The sequence below is a fragment of the Trematomus bernacchii genome, unplaced genomic scaffold (assembly GCF_902827165.1).
Source record: "Trematomus bernacchii unplaced genomic scaffold, fTreBer1.1, whole genome shotgun sequence".
Classification (NCBI taxonomy): Eukaryota; Metazoa; Chordata; class Actinopteri; order Perciformes; family Nototheniidae; genus Trematomus; species Trematomus bernacchii.
This window is the reverse complement of record NW_022987803.1, coordinates 9,781,375-9,805,952: the sequence shown is the minus strand read 5'-3', so window position 1 is coordinate 9,805,952 and position 24,578 is coordinate 9,781,375. Positions and strand designations below refer to the sequence as shown.

General features: G+C 40.1%; 1 protein-coding gene across 2 annotated transcripts in view; it reads left to right on the top strand.

The window, feature by feature from the left end:
* Positions 1-24,578, top strand: part of LOC117498559 (neurexin-3b-like) — a 314,909-nt gene that overhangs the window by 87,295 nt on the left and 203,036 nt on the right. For both annotated transcript variants that reach the window (XM_034150741.1, XM_034150742.1), the window contains exons 8-9: positions 6,819-7,257; positions 11,152-11,535. In XM_034150741.1, the coding sequence (XP_034006632.1) occupies positions 6,819-7,257; positions 11,152-11,535 (823 nt within the window). The remainder of the gene's footprint in view (positions 1-6,818; positions 7,258-11,151; positions 11,536-24,578) is intronic.

Sequence of the window (24,578 nt, the reverse complement as noted above, 5' to 3'; positions counted from 1 at the left end):
TTCCAACACATCTATTATGTCATAGGTTAAATGTCAGGTATATCTTAAACTGTCCACTTAAAAACAACCATATCTACAATCCAAATTAGGAAGATATTTTGTATTTCATTTTCATTTCATTTAATCGTTTATTTGAATCGGGACAGTGCACATTGATGAACACTTTGAAATGAGCCGGATTTTAGCTTTGAGCTCATTTCCATCCGTAGTCCCGTCACATACAACATATAAGAACATCACATTTATATACATAGCAAAAATAAATACATGAAAGAAAGAGCATGAGCAGCATACAAGCATTTACCACATGGCAGTGCAGCAGCTACGACATATAAAGTGCAGGAGGAGATAAAAGGGCTACATAAAGTGCAAGAGGAGATACCCCTGTATTAAAGTGCATTTAGCGGTGATTGCACGTCTGTTTGTTGCTCAACCATTCTTTAAGTTGTCCTTTAAAACTATTGAGAGTGGGACAATCCTGTATCTCAGTTGGGAGGCTATTCCAGAAAGAACTGCCTTTAATGGAGAGGACATTTTGTCCAAAAGTGGTCCTTCTACGATGGACTTCACAGTCTCCTCTGGTTTCTGACCTAGTGCAGCGTCCAGTGTGTTTTTTGTGGATGAATTCCCCTAAGGGAGGGGGGGGGGCAGTCCATGTAAACATTTATAAAAAAAACACATTTGGGTGAGCTAACCCTTTAATACTGGTGCACTGTCACGTCCCAGTCCCTGTACCATGGCAGTCAGACTCGTATTGATCCCCAGTAATTGCTACTGAATATTCTATCTCTTGTTTCCTCAGTGCTGTCACTCATTCCGTTTTCATCAATATTTACCCACAATCGCTTCACCGATCTGCACTTACTGTCGTAAATACTGCATTGTATTGTATATCTGTGCAGTTGCATTTGTGGATTTGCACACACACCCAATTGACTTTTTTGTTTGTGTGTGTGTATCTTCACTCCACTTCAATGGAATTACCTCGCTTCTTCATTAACACTGGGGCTAAATCATGAGCTGACAGCTGCTGTGGCCGGGGCCGAGAGGACATGAGCACTGATCTGAAGTAGATTAGGGAGGAGAGAGAGAGAGTGTGTGTGTGTGTGTGTGTGTGTGTGTGTGTGTGTGTGTGTGTGTGTGTGTGTCACGCTTCCACCCACCTGCCCTTCCCTCACCCTTACCAGGGCCCGATCAATACACCATCCAGGAGCAAGAGACAGAGAATCCCGGCTTTATGGAGTCGTTACAGTCCCCTGTGCTTGCATTATGAATGGGCCCCATAAGGCCGTTGATGGGCTAAAGGAAAGCGTAGCAAAGCACAGCCATAACAAAGGATAAGATGAGGTACAAATCGCCGCAGCAGTCAGTTCCTCTTTTATGGCATCATTTTGATTAGCTTATTGATCGGACTGCTGCACAACAGACAAAATCATAATCCCAAAACATATCAGGAGCTGGCTGATGTGAAGATTAGTACGCACCAGAAAGAGACTTTGCAGAGAGACTTTGTAAAAAAGGTTCCTCCGGCAAGAATAGGGATGCCACGATAATTCATACTCTGGTACCAAGTTGAATCCAATATACTGAAAACGTTACAAACCTTTGGGTTACTAGGGTCAGGGTAAGGGAGACTAACGGCTTTCCGCCATCCTGAGGACGATATAAAAGGTGTTTGAAACATAATAAAGTCACTATTGACATGCAGGAGCCATACATTTCTTAGCTGATGATGCTTCAATGTTAGCAATTGTCTCGTAACTGACATGAGAGCTAGTTAACGTTAGCTATTAGCTCTTAGCAGCCAGTGAACGCAAGTTCCATGGATTTGCATTTTGGAGCATTCATGCACCTTTCAGTAAAAATGACTACCCGTCAACAATTTCCTAATGTGTGTGTAAAAAAGACAACCGGTAATTGAAGTTCGTACACTGCCCGTCCAAAGAACAAGTCACCAACTTGATTTAACTAAGCCAATCTGTAAGAGCCTTCCATTGGATAATTCCTGCAGTGATTATTATGTTTCAGCTGGCAACAAGTTATTTAACCCTAGCTGATGCAGTGAATAGCTTCTCATTTCTTAAACAACCATGTCAGAAGACATATCCTGTGGTCGTGGAATAGATGTTAATCAGGGGTCTAATTATTGGCCTGCATCAAGCAAAGAAACATCTAAGGAGATACATGAAATCCGGTGAAGAACTGTCCAACGCATTATTAAAACCAAATCAATGAATCTTGATTTACCCTGTTCCAGAGGGATGGGCGCATCAGGGAAAGAATAGAGGCGGATGAAGTGATGCACCCATCATGCCTAGTGCCTACCGTGCAAGCCTGTGGGGGCAGTGGTATGATCTGGGATTGCTGCAGTTGGTCAGGTCTACATTCAGCAATGTTATGTTCCCAAAGAAGGAGGTCAGCTGACTACCTGAATATAGTGAATGACCAGGTCTTTCCATCAATGGTATTCCCTGATGGCATGGGCATGTTCCAAGATGACAATGCCAGGATTCAGTGGGCTCACATTGTGAATGAGTGGTTCAGGAAGCTTGAGACATCCTTTTCACACATGGATCGGCCACCACCGAGTCCAGACCTCAGCCCCATTGAGAATCTTTGGGATGTGCTGAAGATGGGTAGTGTTTTCATAATCATGAAGGATGGGTCATGAAACACATAAATTGGTTTTCACTTGAGGGTGGCTGGCACTTCCCTTAGGGATAAGGTGAGAAGTTCAGTCATCCAAGATAGAGCAGCTGCTCTTTCGCGTAGCTAGGAGCCAGAGGTTGTTAGGGCGCCTGGTAAGGACGCTACCTGGCCGCCTCCCCAGGGTGGGGTTCCAGGCACGTCAAACCTGGAGGAGACCGAGGGGCAGACTGAGGACCAGGTGAAGGGAATATATCTCCACGCTGGCCTGGGAGCCCCTTTGAATGCCCAGTCAGAGCTGATTGATGTGGTCAGGGAAAGGGCAGTCTTGGGGACCTCTTCTGGAACTGCTCGTTCTGCGACCCAACTGCAGATAAGCTGTGGAACATGGGTGTATGGATGGACCATGGTATCAAATTGCTATTGAGAATTGTGGAATTTCACCGGTATTGTTATTAAATAATATATCTCCGGTACCATGACTCTTCCAGTGAAGAAAACACTTAAGACAGCAAGTGTTTTACGAGTTGAGTAGACGATTACAGTTTATTTTTTGTACAATAGCAACCAGTTGTGGCTCTGGCGTCCTTGTGTTTGCTGCCATATCTAAAAGTTCTAATTAATACGTCTCAAAGACAGACAGACTGCTTTTGAACTTTTGTGAGATTTAAATCTAAGAACCATCGCTGCAGTGTTTACAAAGAAGTTGTAAATTCCAAATGAGGTACATTAAAGCCTCTTTTTCTCCTTGCTTTCTCTTTTCATGTAATATTCCGATTTCTCTCATATCCAGAGGTTAGCTGATAATCACATGCAGACAAACAGACAGAACAAACAGAGACCATCCCTCGGGCCATGAGTCATACAGTATTAGCACGCTTAGATGATATTCAAACACTGCACCAGCATCACAGTGGGTCTTTCAAACTGGTTTGAACCCTATGATGTCCTTGTTTTACTGCAATAGGTCCGTACAATCAATTGGTCATTCTACAGAAATCCATTGGCAAATATTTTGATAAGCTATTAATCATTTATGTGATTTTTACTCTAGTTTCTACATTTTAAGCATCTTCTGCTTTTATTTTATTCCTGTGTAGGGATAGGACGATATAAGGTTTTATTTTGCATTAGTGAATTTTATAATTATTATAAATAACACATGAAAAAGCTGTCACGGTAGAACATAGAAAAATAGAGCCTGATTTGACAGACTTATTTTCGACAGTCGACTTTAGAATTTTAAATAACCTTTTTTAGGATTGTTTGAAATTGGCTCCTTCTGTGTGGATTATGACAGAGCATTTGAAGATGTCACTTTGGGCTTTTATGTTAATTATAATATACATTTCAATTATTTTTTTACGTTTTTTAGACAAAGTCTTTGCTGCTGAGGCACCTTTTTTAGACCCATGTATACCTTTTGTAAAGGATATCAAGTTCCAAGAACTGCGTCAGATTGATGCTGTAACATTTACATGTTTGAAATAGTCATATAATGCTATATATATATTTAATCTTAAAAACATTTCCAACTCAAATGTGCCCAATGAGGTAACTAGGAAAAAGAAAGTTTGCTGACAGAAGACTGACGGATAAAGATAGAGCAACAATTCCTCTTCAACAGTCAAATCTATTTCTGATTTTCTATATTAAACTAATCATTTATTTTGCACACAATGTGAGAAACTATAGAGCTTTATGATATTAATCATACGATAATTCCTGCTGGGTTTAATTACTCATTAATTAGTCGGTCAGACAGCTGTGGTATGTAAATGTTATCCCCCCCCGAAGGCTGTGTCATATTTCATTTCAGACTAGTGCTTTGAGACTGAATAACTTCCACATTCACACAGACTCCCCTCGCCGGTCAGAGCAGGCGACTGCTGACCGTGATTATCTTCAACATGTATGATTCCATTGTCAGTGTGTTCACTTCACACTAACAGCATTCATATCTTTTATTTATACTGATAAAACACTGCAGATATTGTATCATATACATTTATTTTATAGTTTTGACTTTTTATTCAACTAATTCAATTTGAACTGCTGTTTAAAAAATGTTATGGAAATATTTTGATTGACTTTTTTTGCACATTCTTTTCATTATAACGTCTTATGTTTTGTGAAATATTAAAAGCTTTGTCTTAAATGGAGCAACATTTAAAAACCCAATTTCCCCCCTGGATAAATAAAGTATTTTGATTCTGCTTGAGAGCGTAACATGGATTTATAACTGAAAAAAACAAAACAAAGAATGTGCAGTTCATCAGTAATAAAAATAACATTCCTTTTCCTATGCATCTCCTTATCTTTAATACATACATATACTTTGATGCAAGTTCCCTAAAGTTACCAAAATATACTGTACCTATTTATACCTAGTCGATCAGGTGCTTGACAAAGGTTGTGCTAAGCTAAGTCTTATCTTGTGTGTCATGTTCAGGAGATTAAGGGTGGTCATTAACCTATTGACAGCTCCATCACTGTGTTTGTACTGTACGTGCACACCCAAAAACACACGCAATCACATTTTGAAATCCAGTGGCACGGACTGGCCTTACAGCGTTTAATCCTCCAGATCTCTCCCTCTTTTCCTCTCTATTTGCCTCCCGACATATTTCCTTTCTCATGTTGCCGTCTCTTTCCGTGCTTATTCCCAGCAGCCTCGTCTCTCTCCTCTCTCCTCTCTCTCTCTCTCTCTCTCCTCTCTCTCTCTTCAGTCCTCCTCGGCGCTCGGGTCACCTGTGTTGATCTACTGTCAAATCTTCCAGGATTATCGGTAATCCCACAGCAGTAAAATCTGTTTGCTGACAGCTGTGCTCCGTCTAACAGTGTTGCTGTTTCTCGCGCACACAATACCCAATATACCAGAAAAAAGCCTATCTTTCTCCCCAGAAAGGAAATAAAAGAAACATTAATTTTCCACCTCGATGGATTCCAATCGACAATATTCGCCTCTCCTTTTCAGTAGTGTTTTCTTCTGTTTGACTATAATAGGGGGCTTCTTTCTACTTTGGATTAGGGGTTTTGAGCAATTTCACTGTGGGTAAATAAGTATAATAATGGGTATATTCTCACCGGGTCACAAATACAAGACTGCTGTTCTTGAACATTACACGGAATGACTCTCTAATAATTCAGCCATGGCTGCTCACGCTTCACTCTCAGTCGGCAGGTGTTCAATCTGATGACAATACAGTGACACCTTGGTGTACAATCTCCTGTTCATCTTGGATAAATTGGACTTGAAATAGAAGATGACTGAGAAACAAATTGGACGACACACGCCTTAGACCATATTAGTTTTATTGATCCAGCTCTTCTCAAATCGGCAATATGGTATACTGATGCTATGGTGTTACACATTGCAATCAAGTGCAATCTATTCACGTGGAAATACAGATTTCTCAAACATTATTGTGCTTGCAAACTATCCCCGTACTGATGGGAAAATAAATGAAGAAGAAATCCCTTGAAGACACAACTCACACTGAGGTATACTCACCATCTTCACACTAAAATGGCATGTATTTTCTAAAGCATACGTCAATAAGAACCCAAGTTCTCCTACACTACACCTTTACTCCCCTCCCTTCACTTCCTACCAGTGACTGCAAGAATCCCTTTGTAAGACACTGGTATTCTACTATTGTACTGTGAATGGATCAGCTCATTGCTTTATCATGGACACAAATAACAGCCAGTTAAGTTTCATATATATGGTCACCTCCAATGCTAGCTTGCGCCGCTCCATACAGCTTTCATCTGAATGGTTGCGCGTTGGATGGTGAGTAGTAAACGATATTTAAGTTGAAATAATTGGACAATTTCGAGGGGTGCATAATGACTAGGGAAAGGCGGAGCCGTTTTACCACACATTTAATGTGAATGAAGCTTTACAATCGACATCACCTAGTTGGCTTGCTACTCCCGGACTGCGAGTTGGACCCAGGTACCCCTCCCATCAAAAAACACAGCTCTCAATTATCTTTGATTCAAAATCAAAACCCACCTGTTTCAATTGCGGCCATTTAACCGAACCTAAATGCACCTTACAATGGTACAATATACTGTACCTTGTTTGAATCTTTGTGGTTTATTGTACTTATTGTATTATCCTTTTGTTAAAATAGCTAAATGTCATGTCATATATTTCTTTCCAGGTGGTGTACAAGAACAACGATATCCGTCTGGAGCTTTCCCGCCTCGCCCGCATCGTGGACCCCAAGATGAAACTCCAGGGCGACGTGGTCTTCAAGTGTGAAAACGTCCCCACCCTCGACCCCATCAACTTCGAGACGCCCGACTCCTACCTGGCGTTGCCCAAATGGAACACCAAGCGCGTCGGCTCCATCTCGTTTGACTTCCGCACCTCCGAACCCAACGGCTTGATACTCTTCACCCACGGGAAGGCCCAGGACCGGCGGGACGCTAAGGGCCAGAAGAACAACAAGGTGGACTTCTTTGCGGTGGAGCTGCTGGACGGAGGGCTGTTTCTGCTGCTGGACATGGGGTCCGGCACCATCAAGGTCAAAGCCACGCAGGCCAAGGTCAACGACGGCGCCTGGCACCACGTGGACATCCAGAGGGACGGACGCTCAGGTAAGGAAGGAGGGGAAATAGAAATAACTGAAACATTTCCTCCATCAGAACTCACTTTTCTGATCTTACTTCTAGTCACGCAGTTTATTTATAGCAGAATTAATTTCTGTGTTACATCATTCTGACAGGGTGTTAACCTGCACTTGCACTTGGGACTCGTTATGTCAGTTGTTTTTATTTCTCACAATGGCTTCAATCAGGAAACTGAATTATTTGCTCAATTAAAAATATGTTGCCTTTGGCATTTGATATGAATTCATGGGCACAGCCACCAAGGCAAATATCAAACTGCTAGACACAAGAATCAATAGAAATAAAGGGAGGCTTCTGTACAATATATCCTGACACTGAAGAATGACTAGTGTTTCCTGCAGTATCGCTGCGCTGACTTCACAATATTTTATTTAGGAAACTGTATATTGTATAATACATTTAAATCTTGAAAGTCTCCAAAATAATAACGGAAACCTACTTCACAGGCATGTTACTACTCAAAGCCACAGTGCTGTTTGAAAATGTTTTCCGTGTTAAAAGTAACCAAATCCAAAGATATTAAATCGACAATATGAAACAGCAAAAAGGAGTTTGTATTTGCGCCCATGCTATCGTCAACTGCTTTACACAAAAATATTAAGAAGCATAATGACAAAGAAACACAAAATAAAAGGGTATTTTAATACAATGAATGTGACATTGCAGTGTACTAAAGTATTGCATGCACTGAAACCCAACATTGTCCCTTTGATGAGGCTAGCATGCTAATGTTAGCATTTAACACACCACTATGCATCCTCAAAGATCTGGCATGTCTGTCTTCCAGTTACAAATTCAGAAGAAATGTCAAAATGACCATTTATTGATTTTCTAATTAATTAATTGTTAACCTAACCTGACCCTAAATTATGTTTGTTTTACAAAAAATTGAAATAAGAAATGTGAAACTTGCTCTTTGCACTAATTAACAAAGCTTTCCTTCCTCCAGACTCTAACCATTCCTCAACATTAATAATTATGATTAAATGTAATGGAAATTGTATTCATTTAAAGAGAAAAACCGTAAGAATATCTTTGAATCGCTGTATCTGTCACTGAGGATCTCCCCTAGCTGTAAGCACCAAACTTGTAATCATGTTACTTCTTATGTTATCTTTGTTTCCTGCCTCACAACCACAGGATGACGCCAACTTCCACAATATATTAATTCCAGCGATGATTTATCACCGCCGATAAAGCCATAAATTCTCTTTAGATAGCTTCTGACTCTCGCTTCCTTCCATGTGTATGTCCTCTGACCTCCAAACATGGCCAAATACACAGAAAGTATTAGAAAAAGATTGTATTAGAGAAAGGGGTTAGAAACTTCTGTTGCCTTGAGCTCCGAAACCCAACACAATCTCTGCATTAGGTACGATCCTCCAGAGAAACCAGGGTGTGTTAGTCGGCGCTACAGCCGGTGTTATATATCAGGTTAGAGCAGCCAATTTAGCCGTGTGTCACAGCCCGCTGCTTTGATTAATCACCGGCACAGCCCCTAGTGCGATAGCAGAGGAGAAAGTCGCATTTTCACGGGGAAAAAGAGGAATGAGACAGATATATGGATACCAGACTGAGGGATGGTTAAGAACAGGCATAATCACACCGGTGGCTTGAGGGAAATGTTAATAGGGAGTTGCAAGTGAATGAAATGTCCTGTCCCCGAAGATCTCCAGCCAGAATCTATCTGTCGGTCTGTCTGGCTGGGAGGTGAATAAGTAGTCAAATGTGAGGACTCGTATTTTGCAAAGAAGTGACATTTTCATCTTTTTGCAACGTTAAAACTAGATATCAGTGAGGGCTGACAGAGCGGTAATATAATAAAAGCAGACAGTTAAATTAAACCAAATCGAGGTACATGCATATTTAAATGATTCTCTTTTTTTGTTTTTGTTTGTCATCTCAATTTAACCTTAACCCTTTCCCACTGTTTTCACTTATTAAGATAACTCCTTAAGAGCAGTTCAATGTATTTAACGTTTTGTAAAAGAGACACGCCTCACAGCAGATCCCTTTCCTGCTTAAATTATTATACTTTATTTTTTATTTTTTATAATTGTATTTTGACTTTAGTACTTAGTTTACTTTACATTAAGCATTTCAACATGATAGAAAGGAATGAAATGAAAAACATAACATACAAATAATGTAAAGAATATTGAATTATTAAATGAACAAAACATACGTTTAATGTCTTTACAAGATACAAAAAAAAGTTATTTTGATCACGTTCAATGCGCAAGTGTTACATTGTGATGTCACTATGTTACGGAAGTAAACAAAGGAGTCCAATAGAGTGCCACAGTGACGCGTCCTAAACCCCGGAAGAAAGCTGCGCATGGGTTCCTTCGACTTCTACCCTACTTTTATAATTTTCAAATCATAAATCTAATCGATAGATTTATGATCGATAGGTTTATGATTAGAACATTATAAAAGTAGGGTAGACATGTGGAGATGATCCGACTGAACAAAACGTGATCCGTCTCTTAAATGTGTTTCAACCACAGACCTTATTTCCAGCTATTTTCCTAAATCCTATAGAGAAATTGCATTGCTTTTTTGTCGAAGGAACCCATGCGCAGCTTACTTCCGGGCTTTAGGACGCGTCACTGTGGCACCCTATTGAGGCGTTTCAGGCAAGGGGAAGAGATTCGTAACTTTGGGATTTTAGCCTTTGCAGACCATTGACATTCAACAAATCCTATATAACACACTACAGGAGAGGTCAAAACCCCAAAGAACATAATAGGGCCCCTGCATTTGAACTATGTGATCCCTGCATAGATTGTAGATTTATTCGGATTTCGATTTTATAATATAAAAATATATAAAATGGCCTCCTGGAAAACACCCTGAAAACAGTATAATTATTATTGACTGTGTAGTCTTGGGGCTCTTTGTGTCGGTAGATCACAGAGGAGTGCTTATTTTGTTGGATGCTAGCTTATTTTTTCCCTCACTGATTTTTATATCCCTGTCCCCTATCCAGTCAGTGATCAGTGCCACCCCCACCCCCCCCCCCACCTTCTCAGACCACAGCTTAGCACCTTTCATGAACAAACAGGTTTCTGTCAGTCTCACATTCAGTTTGAGAACCTATTTGTATTCAGTCTAAAAATATCATTTCAGCAGAAGAGCCACATCTTGTGATTTGAGGGCGATAAATGTCACTTTGTTTTTCAGAGGAGTTCCTGTTATTTCACAAACTTGCCTTGTATAGTGATGTTTTCCGGCAGAGAGCAAAATATGACAGATCACTTAACTGGTAGAACATGACACTCGATATAAAAATATCAACAAGAAACAAGTGAGATTATCTCACTCCTCCAGCAGTCTTTAGGACTTGTTATAAGACATGTAAGCTTTTGCAGTGTTTTTGTATTAAGTGATCTTTTTGTAAGTATGTAGCCTACTCAAACATTTATCTGCATTTAAAAAAAAAAAAAACTACTTTGCACACATTTGTGTTAAAGTAAATAGGACCGCTTTTTATTTATATAGAGTATTCTAACTTAATCTATCTATATTATTTTTTTGTATTTAGGTACTCTATTCATATAGCAGAAAAAGAAAGATGAATACAAAACTAATAAAAACTGATTAACATACACTTATAGGATATAGTTAACAAATAATGGATGAATTGTTAATACTCATACCTTTTTATATTTTTATTTTTAATCTATATATATATTGCTACTACTACTGTTGTGATGTATGTATTTTCTATTGATTAGTATTCATTATTACATTGTTTCTCAGCCTGTTGCCATGCTGTGGTGACAAGAATAATCCTAATTTGGCATAAATAAAGGATATCTAATCTGACTTAATAATGGGTTTCCCTTCCTCCTCCAGGCATCATCTCAGTGAACAGCCGCCGCACACCTTTCACAGCCAGCGGGGAGAACGAGATCCTGGACCTGGAGGGGGACCTGTACCTGGGGGGTCTCCCTGACAGCCGGATGGGCCTGGTGCTGCCCACCGAGCTGTGGACCGCCATGCTCAACTACGGCTACGTGGGCTGCATCCGCGACCTGTTCATCGACGGGCGCAGCAAGGACATCCGGCAGATCGCTCAGAACCAGAACATGACGGGCATCAGGTCCTCGTGCAGCAAGGTGACGGGGAAACAGTGCGACAGCAGCCCCTGCAAGAACAACGGAGCGTGTAAGGAGGGCTGGAACCGCTTCGTATGCGACTGCACGGGAACGGGATTCTGGGACAGCACCTGCGAGAGAGGTAAGGCTTCTTTCAAATCATTCCTCTCCGGCTAGAGACTGCGTACTCTCTTAAAGTGATCATTTTAAAGTCTTATTGGGTTTGTCAGAGGGCTTATTGATTTCTTTTTTTAGTCGAGGACTTTTTAAAGAGGGGGCAGCAGCTGTCCTCCTTTTTATTTGCAAAGAAGAAATCCATTTGGTCAGTGTGCTCCTGCAAAAGTCTGCTTTTACTTTGAATCAATACGTGTGTGGAGGTGCTAAACGTTGACAGGGGTTATAAAGTTGTTGGAATATATTTTCTGGTATCCCAAGTGTTGGTCTTGAAGCAGTGGTAGACTAATTATTTGGGCCTATTATTTACATTTTAAAATACCTTTGCACTCATGAATCCAGTATTTATTTGTTTATCTATTTATTAATAAATGATAGAGTTATTTTTTCTGAGACAACAACATTGAAGCTAACCACACAAAATGGTGTTTAGTTTACACATTTCATTTTTTCGAAGGAAAAGGTTGATGCTGCTATCTGCTGATAAATGTTATTGTTATATCTACCTAAACTTATTTTTCATTGATATGTTGTTCATTTATTTAAACTCTCTGGACATTAATTACAATCTTGTTTTGTTCTTCTACTTAAGCAAACGAAGACACTGCAGAGAAGTTTTAAATAAGTGTCCTTTTAAATTCGGCAAAGTTTTTGAAATATTTAATCCGATGCAATATGAGAAAGCAATGATTAATCAGCAGTTAGCTTCACTGCTCTCTAAGTTCCAGCAACAGTTATTGAAAAACCCATATTGGTCCAACACTGGTGTGAAGTGGCAGTAACTTAGCCGCTATCTGCTAACAAAAGCTTTTCACAGCAAAGTGGACAGGCCGAAGTGTGACTTGGAACACTTCTCTCACAATATTTATAGCTTTGCTGAAAGATTTAATAGGATTCCACTTTCTGCCAAGTGGTTTTGGAAAAGCGAATCCTTGTTTTCCCTTTTCCTTGTGTGGATTTTAAGAGCTTCGACGCATTAAGCTTTTATGAGATGGCGGAGATAGGATCACTCCGAACTGTGCGAGTATGTTATCGGACTATTGTTCGGATTGTCCTTCACTTTTTCATCATTTTACCAAGCTTTTCTGGCTTCAGAACAGTGTTAATTTTGGCAGCTGTTTTTGATTTAGTCTTAGTCTTAGTCTTTAGACGAAAATGGTAATTAGTTTTAGTCACATTTTAGTCATTTCTATCCTTCATAGTTTTAGTCTAGTTTTAGTCGACGAAAACTCAAAACGTTTTAGTCTAGTTTTAGTCGATGAAAAATTACATTTTAGTCAACTTTTAGTCAAAATGTTTTCTCTTTAAACCAATTCAGTTAGGCAAATACAGGTTTCTGACATTGTAATCAAGGTGACAGCATCAAGTGTTGAAATTCGTAAAGCAAGATTTCACTCTCTTAACACTTTACTTGTGTAATATGGGTATCGTTAAGGTTTTCTACGGTATAGTCTTATCAATACTGCTTATCGATCCGGTACTTTAACGGTATTCTTGTATTTACTTTTTGTTATTTTTTAAAGGAAAAAACTAACAAATTGTTAACCGATTTAATTGCTTTATTTAAAATGTGAAATAAATTAAATATATATAATTATGTTAAAATATTGTACTGTACTTGAGTAAAATGTTAAGGTACTTGTACTTTACTGGAGTATTTAAATGTTTTGCTACTGTGTACTTCTACTCCACTACAGTTCATAGTTAAATGGTGTACTTCTACTCCACTACATGTATTGAATACCTTGAGTTACTTTACAGATGTGGATGAATGATGTGAAATATAATCAAGTGTTAACTCAGACTTTAGTAAATTAACAAGCTACCCTGCAGTATACAGATATATAATATATCATTCAAACTAGCTGCACCTTTACCAGCTTTGAGAACACTTTCATGATCAATCATTATAAAACATATCATATATATTATTCTGAAATGGACCAATCTGCACAATGACTACTTTTACTGTCGCTACTTTAAATATATTTTTGATGATCATACTTTGACTTGAGGAACTCTTCCTACACTATGGTATTTTTTTACTTAGCGACAAGATCTGAGTACTTCTCCCACCTCTGCACACCTGATGTGATAACGTTACTCGTAATTGGGGCAACAGAGCTACGAGTTAAGGAAGTCGAAAATTGTGCATTTCTCCGACTGAATATGTCGCCTTTTGGCCGGCTGTTTGGACAGACTACTCTACTCGTGTCAACGCGCTAACGCGAAAACATGGCAAACGAGCTTTGTCCACATCGAGCCTTGTAGTGTCTCTATACTCTCTGAACGCTCTGTCCCCGGCAGATCTCTGTGTGCCGCTGCAGCGTGTCTGTTAGGCCCCGCCCCCCGCACACAGAGAGGAGATCGCTCTTCTGGAGTGAAGAGAGCGGAAATAATGATATTGCAAGTTAGAAATGTAAGATGCATTTTGACAGACAAGACGGGCAATTGGGGGGAAATATGCTGCATTTTGAATGTCCGATAGTCCACCATTAACACCTTAGTCCCGTCTCGTCTCGTCAACGAAAACTAAATATACATTTCGTCAAATTTTCGTTATCAAGAATCTATTTTTAGCTCGTCATCGTCTCGTCTTAGTCATGTAAAAAAGGTCGTTGACGAACATTTTTCGTCATAGTTTTCGTTGACGAAATTAACACTGCTTCAGAAGAGGACTTTTAGTACTTTCCAAAGAACTTGAGGTGTGTAAAGAAATGTACTTGGAGGAGGAATAATGAGTGTCTGGTGAGTCGGTTGGTACAACCATCAGCAAGTGTGTTTAGATGAGGCTGGCAGGATGCTAACACGTTGTTAATCATTTAAGTTGAATAAGGATCAACGTTTACCTTCTGTTTGGAACGGTCTGAGCTATAAATACCAAGAAATGTCCTTCCTGTGAACCTCCTTTAATAATGAAACTCATGTGGAATGTATGTAACATAGAGTACATGTCTGTTCCTGTGGAAGAGCTGAACTTCCATTGGGAGCCCAGTTACGAGGCTGGTTCTGTCTCATCCGGTTAACCTTGTCTTAGCCGGACTCTTTCTATCTATATTTGATCAGCACAAAGGGGAAAAGGTCAGCGTTCTGTCTAAAGAACCCGCATGAAGAAAAATGAATTCTTATGTCCCTAATGCTCAATACTCTTCTTCCTCTGTTCTGTTTCTGTCCTCCCACATATTGGCCTCCGATCGGCCGTACCTCTGCATTCAGTGAGTGATGTAGCCGCTGGGTGATAACCTGTAGAACAAAGCTTCAGTCTGGGCAGATCCGGATTCTTTTACTTTACAAAATGAGATTTGAGGAGTGGTGAAATGTGCCGATGTTGCTCAAGCTGTCATGAATACATTCCTCTGCCTTGTTCATAGACTAGCTGATTCCTCCTTGTTTAGTTGTTATATTGCTACAAATTGAGTCAGTGCTAGAAATCGTTCCAACACACAGTAGTCCATAACCAAAAATGTGTGAATATCAATTGAACTGAGGAGTACAGTGCAATAGTGGAACTCAGATCCCTTAATCATGAACCAGAACAACAGCTTCAAAATACTTAATTTCTAGTACAAGTCCTTCATTCCAAATTCTACGGAGATAACAGTACAGACGCATTACCAAACGTTAAGGTTGTCTATCGAGGGATCACCCTGTGGCCAAAAGATCTCTATCTAGGGATCGCCCTACGTCACTATGGTTCTCTATCTAGAGATTGGGACCCTCCAAATGGTAAAATAACTACTGAAGTAACTTGCAAGTACATTCAAGTTGTACTTAGGCTTTAGATTGCATTTTGGTTACTTTTCTTACATTCTATAGTTTCAATGATTTAAAGAAAAGGTAATCAATCTGTTTTCCAATCCAGCATTGGCAGCTGTTAGCCCAAACGACTATCATTTATTTGATATTGAAGTTTTAAACCACAATAGTATTACCTGTATCATATCTAAGGTCATTTTCCGCCCCTTCACAGTTTTTCAGAGCATCCTTTTTGGCCTTATCTTCTTTAGGACAGGGCAGCCTATATGTCCCTCCCCTAGCTCTTACTGTGGAGCAGTGATCAGTGTGTTCTGGCTCTGAAGCTACAGTTACTGTCAGTGCAGAAGCTCAGCAGCTTGATACTGGAGCCCCCTCGGTTTGCTGCACGGCTCTCTTTCTCACGTAGAGCAAGACTGGCCATCCCGTGGAGGAATCTCATCTCGGGCCGCCGCTTGTGTCAGCGATCTTTCTTTCCTGGTCACTGCCCAAAGCGTATACCACAGGTAAAGAAAAGTGAGCGGTAAATTGAGAGCTTTTATTCCGAGCGCCCTCTTCCACCACCACTGTGAAAACAGCCTTCAGTAACATTTCCCTTCCGCTGTTATAAAACGCTTTATCCCAGCAGCGACTTCCCACAGCATTCCACCTTTCCCTGCCCTCATTCTGACCCTCAGCTGCAGTCGTGCACATGGGAGTTCACAGTCTGATTAAACGGGGGCGACAACATCATCTGCAAATAGCGCAAGGTCTGGATGTGGGCAAACTAATTTGACAAATTAGTCTGATTCCATTAGCTTCTAATGATTGCTCATATTGCAGTTCAGAGTAGAATATTGTTGAAGCTAATTATTGTCTGCTTCAGAAGGGAATGCACTTGAGAGGAAGACATTGATTTCATTAGAAATGTTGGGCTTGAAACAATGTGGTATTTTATTTGTATTTTCAAAATGAATGCGCAACAATTTGGAACAAATGGAATTATATTACTCATGCTTGTAGAATAGTTTGTTTTTCCTCTCCTCCATGCTTTTAATCGGCCCCTGGAGCTCCGTAGGGACTATATCAAACAACCGCTGAGATGTATCCACACATGCCGCTTGCTATTGATCCTCAGCATGCTATACGGTACAACAGACGGTTGTACTTGTACGACGAGATCAGGGGTGAAATGATAGAGATCAACGCTCTCCCTGAGTGAGTGACAAAGGTCATACATTTACATTACAATGATTGGCCTTTGCGCTTGACTTGACTTCATGCTGGAATGTAAATAAGCTCTTTTGGTGGTATTTGATCAAAACAGTTTGTTGAAGTCAGCCTACACTTTCTTTGATGATCTTATTTCATTCAAATGGATTCCATTGCAACATATTGCAAGTAGTGTAGATAATTCATACATATTTTGTTCAAGACCTTTAGAATGAAATAGGACATTAACACTAGCCTTGTCAGCTAAGATGTTCAAAATAAATCATGTAGTCTAACTTTAGACCTACTTTTGCTCTGAAGAAAACACATTATCTTGGCACATTAAGCCATCATTGCTGTTTTAGTTCCCAAGACCAATTTTCACAGTGGTTTGGAAATCATGAAAACATTTTTTGAGAAAGCAATGAGCTACTCTACGATACATGTTTGATTTAGGCTTTTTAAGTTGTATACGCTTACCAGTACTAGTGTTCATTTCGTTGACTAAAACTATGACGAAATATGTTCGTCAACGACCTTTTTTTCCATGACTAAAACGAGACGATGACGAGACGGCACCGACGGCAGTAAACAATAACTGTAACGAAATCAACATGCAACATCGTTGACGAAAAGTGACGAGACGAAAATGTAGTTTACTAAATAAAAACTATGCCAAAATCTCTCTTTACTTTCGTTGACGAAAAATTATGAGACTAAATATTATCAAAGACAACGTTACATCTCTGATAGTCAGTTTTTCTCCCAGCAGTTCCATTTCCGGTGCTGCGGCTGGGCAGCAGCTGTGTGTCTGTGCTGCGCGCGGCGGTACATTTGAATTACACCGGGCCAGCGGCACACTGTGAACTGTCAGGAAGACTCGGGTCTAACTCATGGTCTAACTCACCTTATTTAACAGAAAATAAAATGGCACCAACAGGGCTTGGGAGCAGTGGTCGCGTTAACCGAATACGTTCTTAAATGACTAATTACTCTTTGAGGGTATTTAATCAGCTTATTCCGATACACAATTACACAACATATGTACATTTGATAACTTTGAAAGGCAACAAAATAGGCATTTAAATGTAAGGGTTTTCCCACTGCAATCTTTCTCCTGGCTTTGTGTGGAAGACCTTGAACATTATCTATACCTACATGTTGGGGAACACCATATGCAGAAACTAGAGACAAATAATTGAATTACATAAATAATCTAAGTAATAATAAAGTGTTTTGACTGGGAGACACTACCTTATCTCCTGAGATTCTTAATGAGTGCTAACATAATCTAATCTTAAGATATTTGTTTTGTTGTGCCTTATGACTTATAGGAAAACAAATGTACGGACATATTTTGAGTCTCACTTAAAAAAATTATATAATAAAGTAAGATTTAACAGCCAACAACATTTATTTGTAGACATTACCGTCACTGGTTTACTAATAGCATATGTTGCCCTGTGGAATTGTATTCTCTACTTTACCAACAGTGCAAAAATTCCTCCGCCTGTGCCGTTGTTGATTTGTATAACATTAGAAAACCCAGGCGTTTCAGCGCATTTTGCACTAATGATATTTTTGGAATGCAAATAATGGCATCATCAGAAGTGAAATACTCAAGATCATTTTCTGCATATTTATATTGAACAGAGCACATTGCTCTGTGTCATTTCTTATGTTCCACTGGGAGCTAAAGAAGCGAGCAATTTTCCTGCTCTGTTTACTGGAACGAAAATACAACGTGACATGATATTTGAGACTGTTTGAGGAGATCAAAGATCGCACCAGGCGACAACTAACAGACAACAGCGCTCCTGTCTTCTCCGTTTCCTACAGTACCTGCTATCTGTGCCAACTTTAGTATACAGATGATTTCTGTCTCTTATCTTTTTTCTTCTGTTACTGCTCTTTTATTCGGTGCCTTGAGATCTCTCTTTCTATTTGACCTTCTGCATCTCTGGTTTTCTCTCTCACACACACACACACACACACACACACACACACACACACACACACACACACACACACACACACACACATTCCTCTCTGTTTGGCATGTCTTCTTTACTCCAGCCCATGAGGAACGACAACACCTGTGATCAGAGGTCTGCCGCGGTATCACACAAACAGATGTAGTGTCAGCATGGTAGCCAGACACCGTGTGTGTGTCTTATTGGAGTTCAAATACTGAATATGATGTTAAAAAAGCAATGAATAACATCATTCGCTGGTTTTGTGCGACTACATTTCCGCGTCTGCTACCTCTTTTTGGCTCCATCTTTTTCACAGGATTGAGGATGTTTTTTTATGAACGCCAACGCTTGTGTGTGTGTGTGTGTGTGTGTGTGTGTGTGTGTGTGTGTGTGTGTGTGTGTGTGTGTGTGTGTGTGTGTGTGTGTGTGTGTGTGTGTGTGTGTGTGTGTGTGTGTGTGTGTGTGTGTGTGTGTGTGTGTGTGTGTGTGTGTGTGTGTGTGTGTGTGTGTGTGTGTGTGTGTGTGTGTGTGTGTGCTAGCCAGGCAGGCAGAGCCAATGCCCCCTTGCAGGTGTGCCCTGGCCCTGATAGACCCCTCTAGTCTGTGTTGTGACCGCGAGCGTAGCCCTGCCAAAAAGCTGTGATCTGAATTTGAATGGAACAGCCTGGCCTCCCCGACAGGCGCTCGTGGGGAAGAAAAGACAGAAGCTGTTTCTTAAAATACAACACTGTGCACATGTATTAACATGGTTGGAGGCATCGTTTTTGCCCTTACTCACCCTTCAGATGATGATGCTTGTAGAGTTGATATGAACTATCTTTATTTATTGTCTCCTGCTGAGCCTGCTTTAATCATTCGCCAAAGTGCGGAAAAGGTAACTTAACGCTCCATCTGCGCGGGATATGTCTAATTGGGTTGAATCAGGCATACAGGTTTAGTTAGGTCGTAATACCTTAAAAAGTGCTGGAGAAAATATGATTTCTTCCTCTAATAGCCTGGAGTCAGATCCACAGAAAGCAAAGAGAAAGGAAATCATTACCCTCCTGTAATGGTAATGTTTCAAGATGGGCTTTGTCCTTTCTCGTTTTTGAGGAGGTAGCTTGAGGCTTTATACCTTTTTGATTGTTACATTCCATTACAATGAAAAGCTAACCCAAATGTTAATCCCCAAAAGGAAAACTGAAGTGTAACAGATTATTCAGGTCCAACTTGCAAAAGAGGACATTATTTCAAGTCTACTGGGAGGTATATAAGAGATGGAATTCGTGCTTGTGGCTTGATATTCGGTTCCAACAGTCCGTCAGTAAGTCGAGCTTTGTGTTTGTGGGTCTATTTGTGAGGGGGTGGGAGGGGAGCTTTTTAGGAAGCCGGGGTGTTGCTGACAGTCGCGTATTGCAGAGTGCTGTGCAGCTGATAAAGTAGCCCAGTCAATCAGGTAAATAGGCCTGTAATGAAGTGTGTTTGTCTGACGATGTGCCAGCCCAGCGCCGGGGCGATCCCACTGAGACTCTCCTCTTTCTGTCTGTCTGCTGCAACTGCACACACGCAGATACAAAGTGAGGACCACGCACACCCACCAACACCAATCCACTGGGGACAGATTGGATTTTTGTCTAATGCATATTGTATTTTTTACCGACAAGATGCCACCGCCCAAATACAGTAAGTGCCTGTGTTTTCCCAGCTGTCAATGGGAAGGAGTAGTAATGGTTCCGGGCTTGAGCTGATGGCTGGAAGTTTATCCACCGCAGATAAGGAGGACATCACTAATTATAATACTTAATGTTTTTACTGGAAACAATGCACTTCTTAAACTACTATTAGTTTTTTAATTTGTAATCGTTTTAAGACACACTTATTTCCGTGATTAATTGATTGATCACATGGATTTTGAAATGGCTCAGGCTTCTCGTGTCAGCAATTACCCAAGTCTTTTCCAATATATAATTCTAGCCTGAACTCTTACACATCTTAATCACATCAATCAAGTCGGTCCTCACAAAGCTAGAAAACCCGGGAACACACACACCATGCAATTACCTGCTCATTTTGCTCGATGTTCATTCGCGATGGCAGCGAAATAATAGGTTGCCACATGGCTTTTACAGTTTAATCATAGGTAGTAATAGCAGAACAGAGATTGGATGACATTGACGCTCGCCTCGTTTTCACACAGTATCTTGTAACCCATAATAATACTCTCCTCTATCTTTGAGTTGCCTTTGAAAAGCGAGAAAATGTATTGCTTTCTCAAATCATTGTTTTGCACATGGTTTTCTAAACATCTGTTGTGGCAGATATAATGTTCCTACTGCAAAACGGTCTAGAAACAAATACATACACTTAAGTCTCACAATACCACAGCTTTAGAAAAGGGGTTGCCAGAAGTCCTTCAATAATACATGCTATATTCTCCCATTTACATGCAGAGTCTATGATTAACTCGTAATATAGCTCCCATCATTATTGTAGATTGTGTATTGCACAATGGCCTATTATGATTGGAAATAATGAAGGCTTTATGAGAATAAGGACAGAGGTTTAGAACATATGTATTTCTAAATGTATGGGATCTCCAACTGTACCATGTCTGCACCCACTTCCATAATCTATTAACATTTTTCCAAACCCATTGGTATTCAGATGAGGCCGGTTCCTGCGATATGTGTAGAGTGGCACAATTCCAATGGTTGTCGAAATGGTATTTCTACCTGTCGGGGTTGACTTGAAAGTATCCGTAAATCCTATAATAAGCATTGCATAGCTGCGGGGCATATTTTGTGCAAATAATTTTCTTAATGTCAGGTAGCAATTACTGCCACATATGTCTTTGATTCCATGTGTAAAACCGCAACATGTGTGCTATAATCAGGGGTGCACATAACTGGTACGCAGGTACGCATGCGCGGCAACAATCTGAAATGCGTACCGTCACTTGTGTCACAAAGCGCATTTGTGTACCGACGTACTTGTGAAGCTTTTCCAGAAGGCGGTTAGATCACCGGACGACAGAGTCGGTCTCCGTGTGCACAGACAGGGCTGCTGTTAACGTCGGTCCGTACAGCAGCCCTGCGCTAAAACAGCTGATCACAACGTTCACACGCTCCGCAGTCATGAAGCTCTGCACTCCACTACCACCCCCCCCCCCCCCCCCCCCCCCCCCCCGTTGACAATCGCCAGAAGTTGTACCAAACACTGACTCCAGGTACTCATCTGAGTACCTCACTGAGAAAGTTGTGTGCACCCCTGGCTATAATGTATTTGGTACACTCATGTTGCAGTTGTACACCTACATTGCCATCAAAGTTTCTCCATATTTCAAATGTCAACATTTTTTTATTTGTCAAGCTTCAATGAACAATTACAATTTACATGAGGAAACCTAGCAACAATTCCTAGATGGGTGTAAAACATTTTTTTGCATTATTTATTATATACCGTAGTGTTGAGTATAGACTATAAACAGCACGACTTTAATCCTCCCTGGGTAGAGTGGTTTAGCATTTTAATATTACATTTTTATTTTACTCTATATACTTATGATCTCTCAGTTTAGTTGTTTTAAAACTTAGAGACATCATCAAGAATACTAGGAACTACATTTAAATAACACAACTGAACTAGGGCCAGGGCTCTCGACTAACTTTTTTCACCATCCTCCCGGAACCGTCCCGAAATACAATCTAAGCCGTCCCGAAATTAATGTGGATCATCCCGAATTTAAAATATTTGTTTTTCTACATTATCATTAGTTAAAATCATTCAAAGTGACCTTTAACATAAATAAAACATCATACAAATCATTAGATGATAATTCATCAACCTTTTTATTTGAGTAAATCAGTCAAACACATAAACAAAGGCCAAATATATTTAAAAAAAAACACACAAGCGAGAAAGTTACTCTAATATTGAATCCAATCAAGTCCCATCCGATTAACAAAAAAATCCAACACTCTGTCCTGAAGACAGAAGACAGAACCCAGAGTAACCACTAACCAGGATGACAGTCTGTAACACAGTCAGGAGACCTTTACAAACTGCCCCGCCCCCTCGCACACAGGAGAGAGCTCTCTCGTCTGGATTGGAAAGATCGAAAATACATCATAGACGCATTTTGTAGTCTTATTGCATATTAGAAACGGAGTTGGCGAAACTAAAACTGCAATATAATGTTCATGTAGCAATAATACATATGACATATGTTTTAAATGTCTCCAGTACCGATAAAAAGACCACTGTTGGTACCACTGTCTTTAATAATTCCGGCCCGCGGCCCGTTTAATGCCGGGGCTCGGTACCCATCCCTACATGGGGAGAGGCGAAGCATATTGCTAAGGACTAAATACGATGGAGAGTTCTCATCTCAGCTGCAATGACATGTCTGGAAACCCCCTCTAGGGTGCCCCATGCATAGCGCGCCGTCAAAAGCTGCTTCATAAGTTACGTTTTGTTTCTCCGCACCGCTCCGGGGTAAAAAAAATGGTAGTTACATCACAGCTGTGCGGCTGGCTGACAGCTGTAGCTACGTACTGTGTGTGTGTGTGTGTGTGTGTGTGTTTCGCGGGTTGCTAAATGCTTTGTGTGTGTTTATGTTGACAAGGAGGTTTAATAACTGTGTACTACACAAAACGTGCAGTCAGTTTCATTTTCATCGCCGTTCGTAGTAGAGTTAGCAGGGTATTTTTATTTTAACTCTCGTCCCAAATTCGTCCCAAAATTCATTTGTATCCTCCCCGACCCGATTTTTTTCGGCCCCGGGACGACGGGAGGTCCTTAAGCTCGAGCCCTGACTAGGGCATGTATGTAACTTGAGTCAGTCTGATTTCCAATATATTAATACAACGTGTTTCTTATTCTCAAATATATAAGGCTTATTGAAACTTAGATTAAACTGTAGTATTCACTCTAAGCTATTTCTGTACAATTTTGGCTGTATTGCGATGTGATGAAACTTGAACATGTTCTATGTTAGGTGCTAGTACAGTTCCAATAATTCAGCTTGACTTTGTATTTCATTAGACCCTCTCTGTCTTCTAAACACACATCTTTCAAACTCCACATCTTTAGTTTGTGTAACACAGGCTTTCTATTCTAAATATATTCTAGCCAATCCAGAAAGTCCAAAATCATATTGTTTTTTTTTTTAATGGCGCTACCTATACCAAATAAAGTAAACTACATGTACAATTGATGGAGTTCCCCTTTAAAGTGTTTTCAAACTGTGTGACAGCCCAATTATATATTTTTCAACAATATCGTTTAAAGATTGTCAATCATTTCTAACATAGGGGCAGTTGCTTTTCCTTGTAAAATAATTCTCAAAAGTATATCCTTAATTAAAGTTTCTTTGTTTTGTTTCTTTCCATTTTATTAACACTAGAACCGCCAGAGGTCGCTGTATACCTAAAACCGCCAACGCGTCAAATTTGATTTTCAAGGTACAATGTTCTTTTATTTATCATGTAGAACAGTGAGTTTTGATCGCACAGGGATGACACTTATACTGTACCAATAGAATCTGTGGACTCTCAGCTTTTCATATGATATAGTTTGTGCAGATAGCATGAAGTATAAAATATCGCTAACAGTGCTGATTTAAACGCTTGGTGTTAAACTTGTGTTTTGTTTAGGTATAAATCTCTCTATCTCTCTCTCTATCTATCTATAACTATCTATCGATCTATCTATCTATAACTATCTATCGATCTATCTCTCTATCTATAAGGAACCGCAGTAGACAAAAGGCGTTGCTATAGCAACACGTCATGTTTAAGCTGCATTTTCTATAAGGTAAACATTACCCGCTGGCGGATATAGGTATAAATGGCATTTTTTTGGGCGATTTTTTCAATCTGACTTCATATTGACCATTTTTAACAACAGAGGGTGCTACATAACACACTTTCAGGAAAAGTCACAGACTGGGAGACCTGAATATTTTATTGAAAAAAAGTTACATACAATCAAATAACAGCTGCGGGTAAAATTGACCCGTTGGCGGTTCTAGTGTTAAGTCTGGCTGTTGGCATTTGGAGAAAGCCATTGTTGCCGAGTGAAATAGAATAAGATGTACAACTCACACCTTACA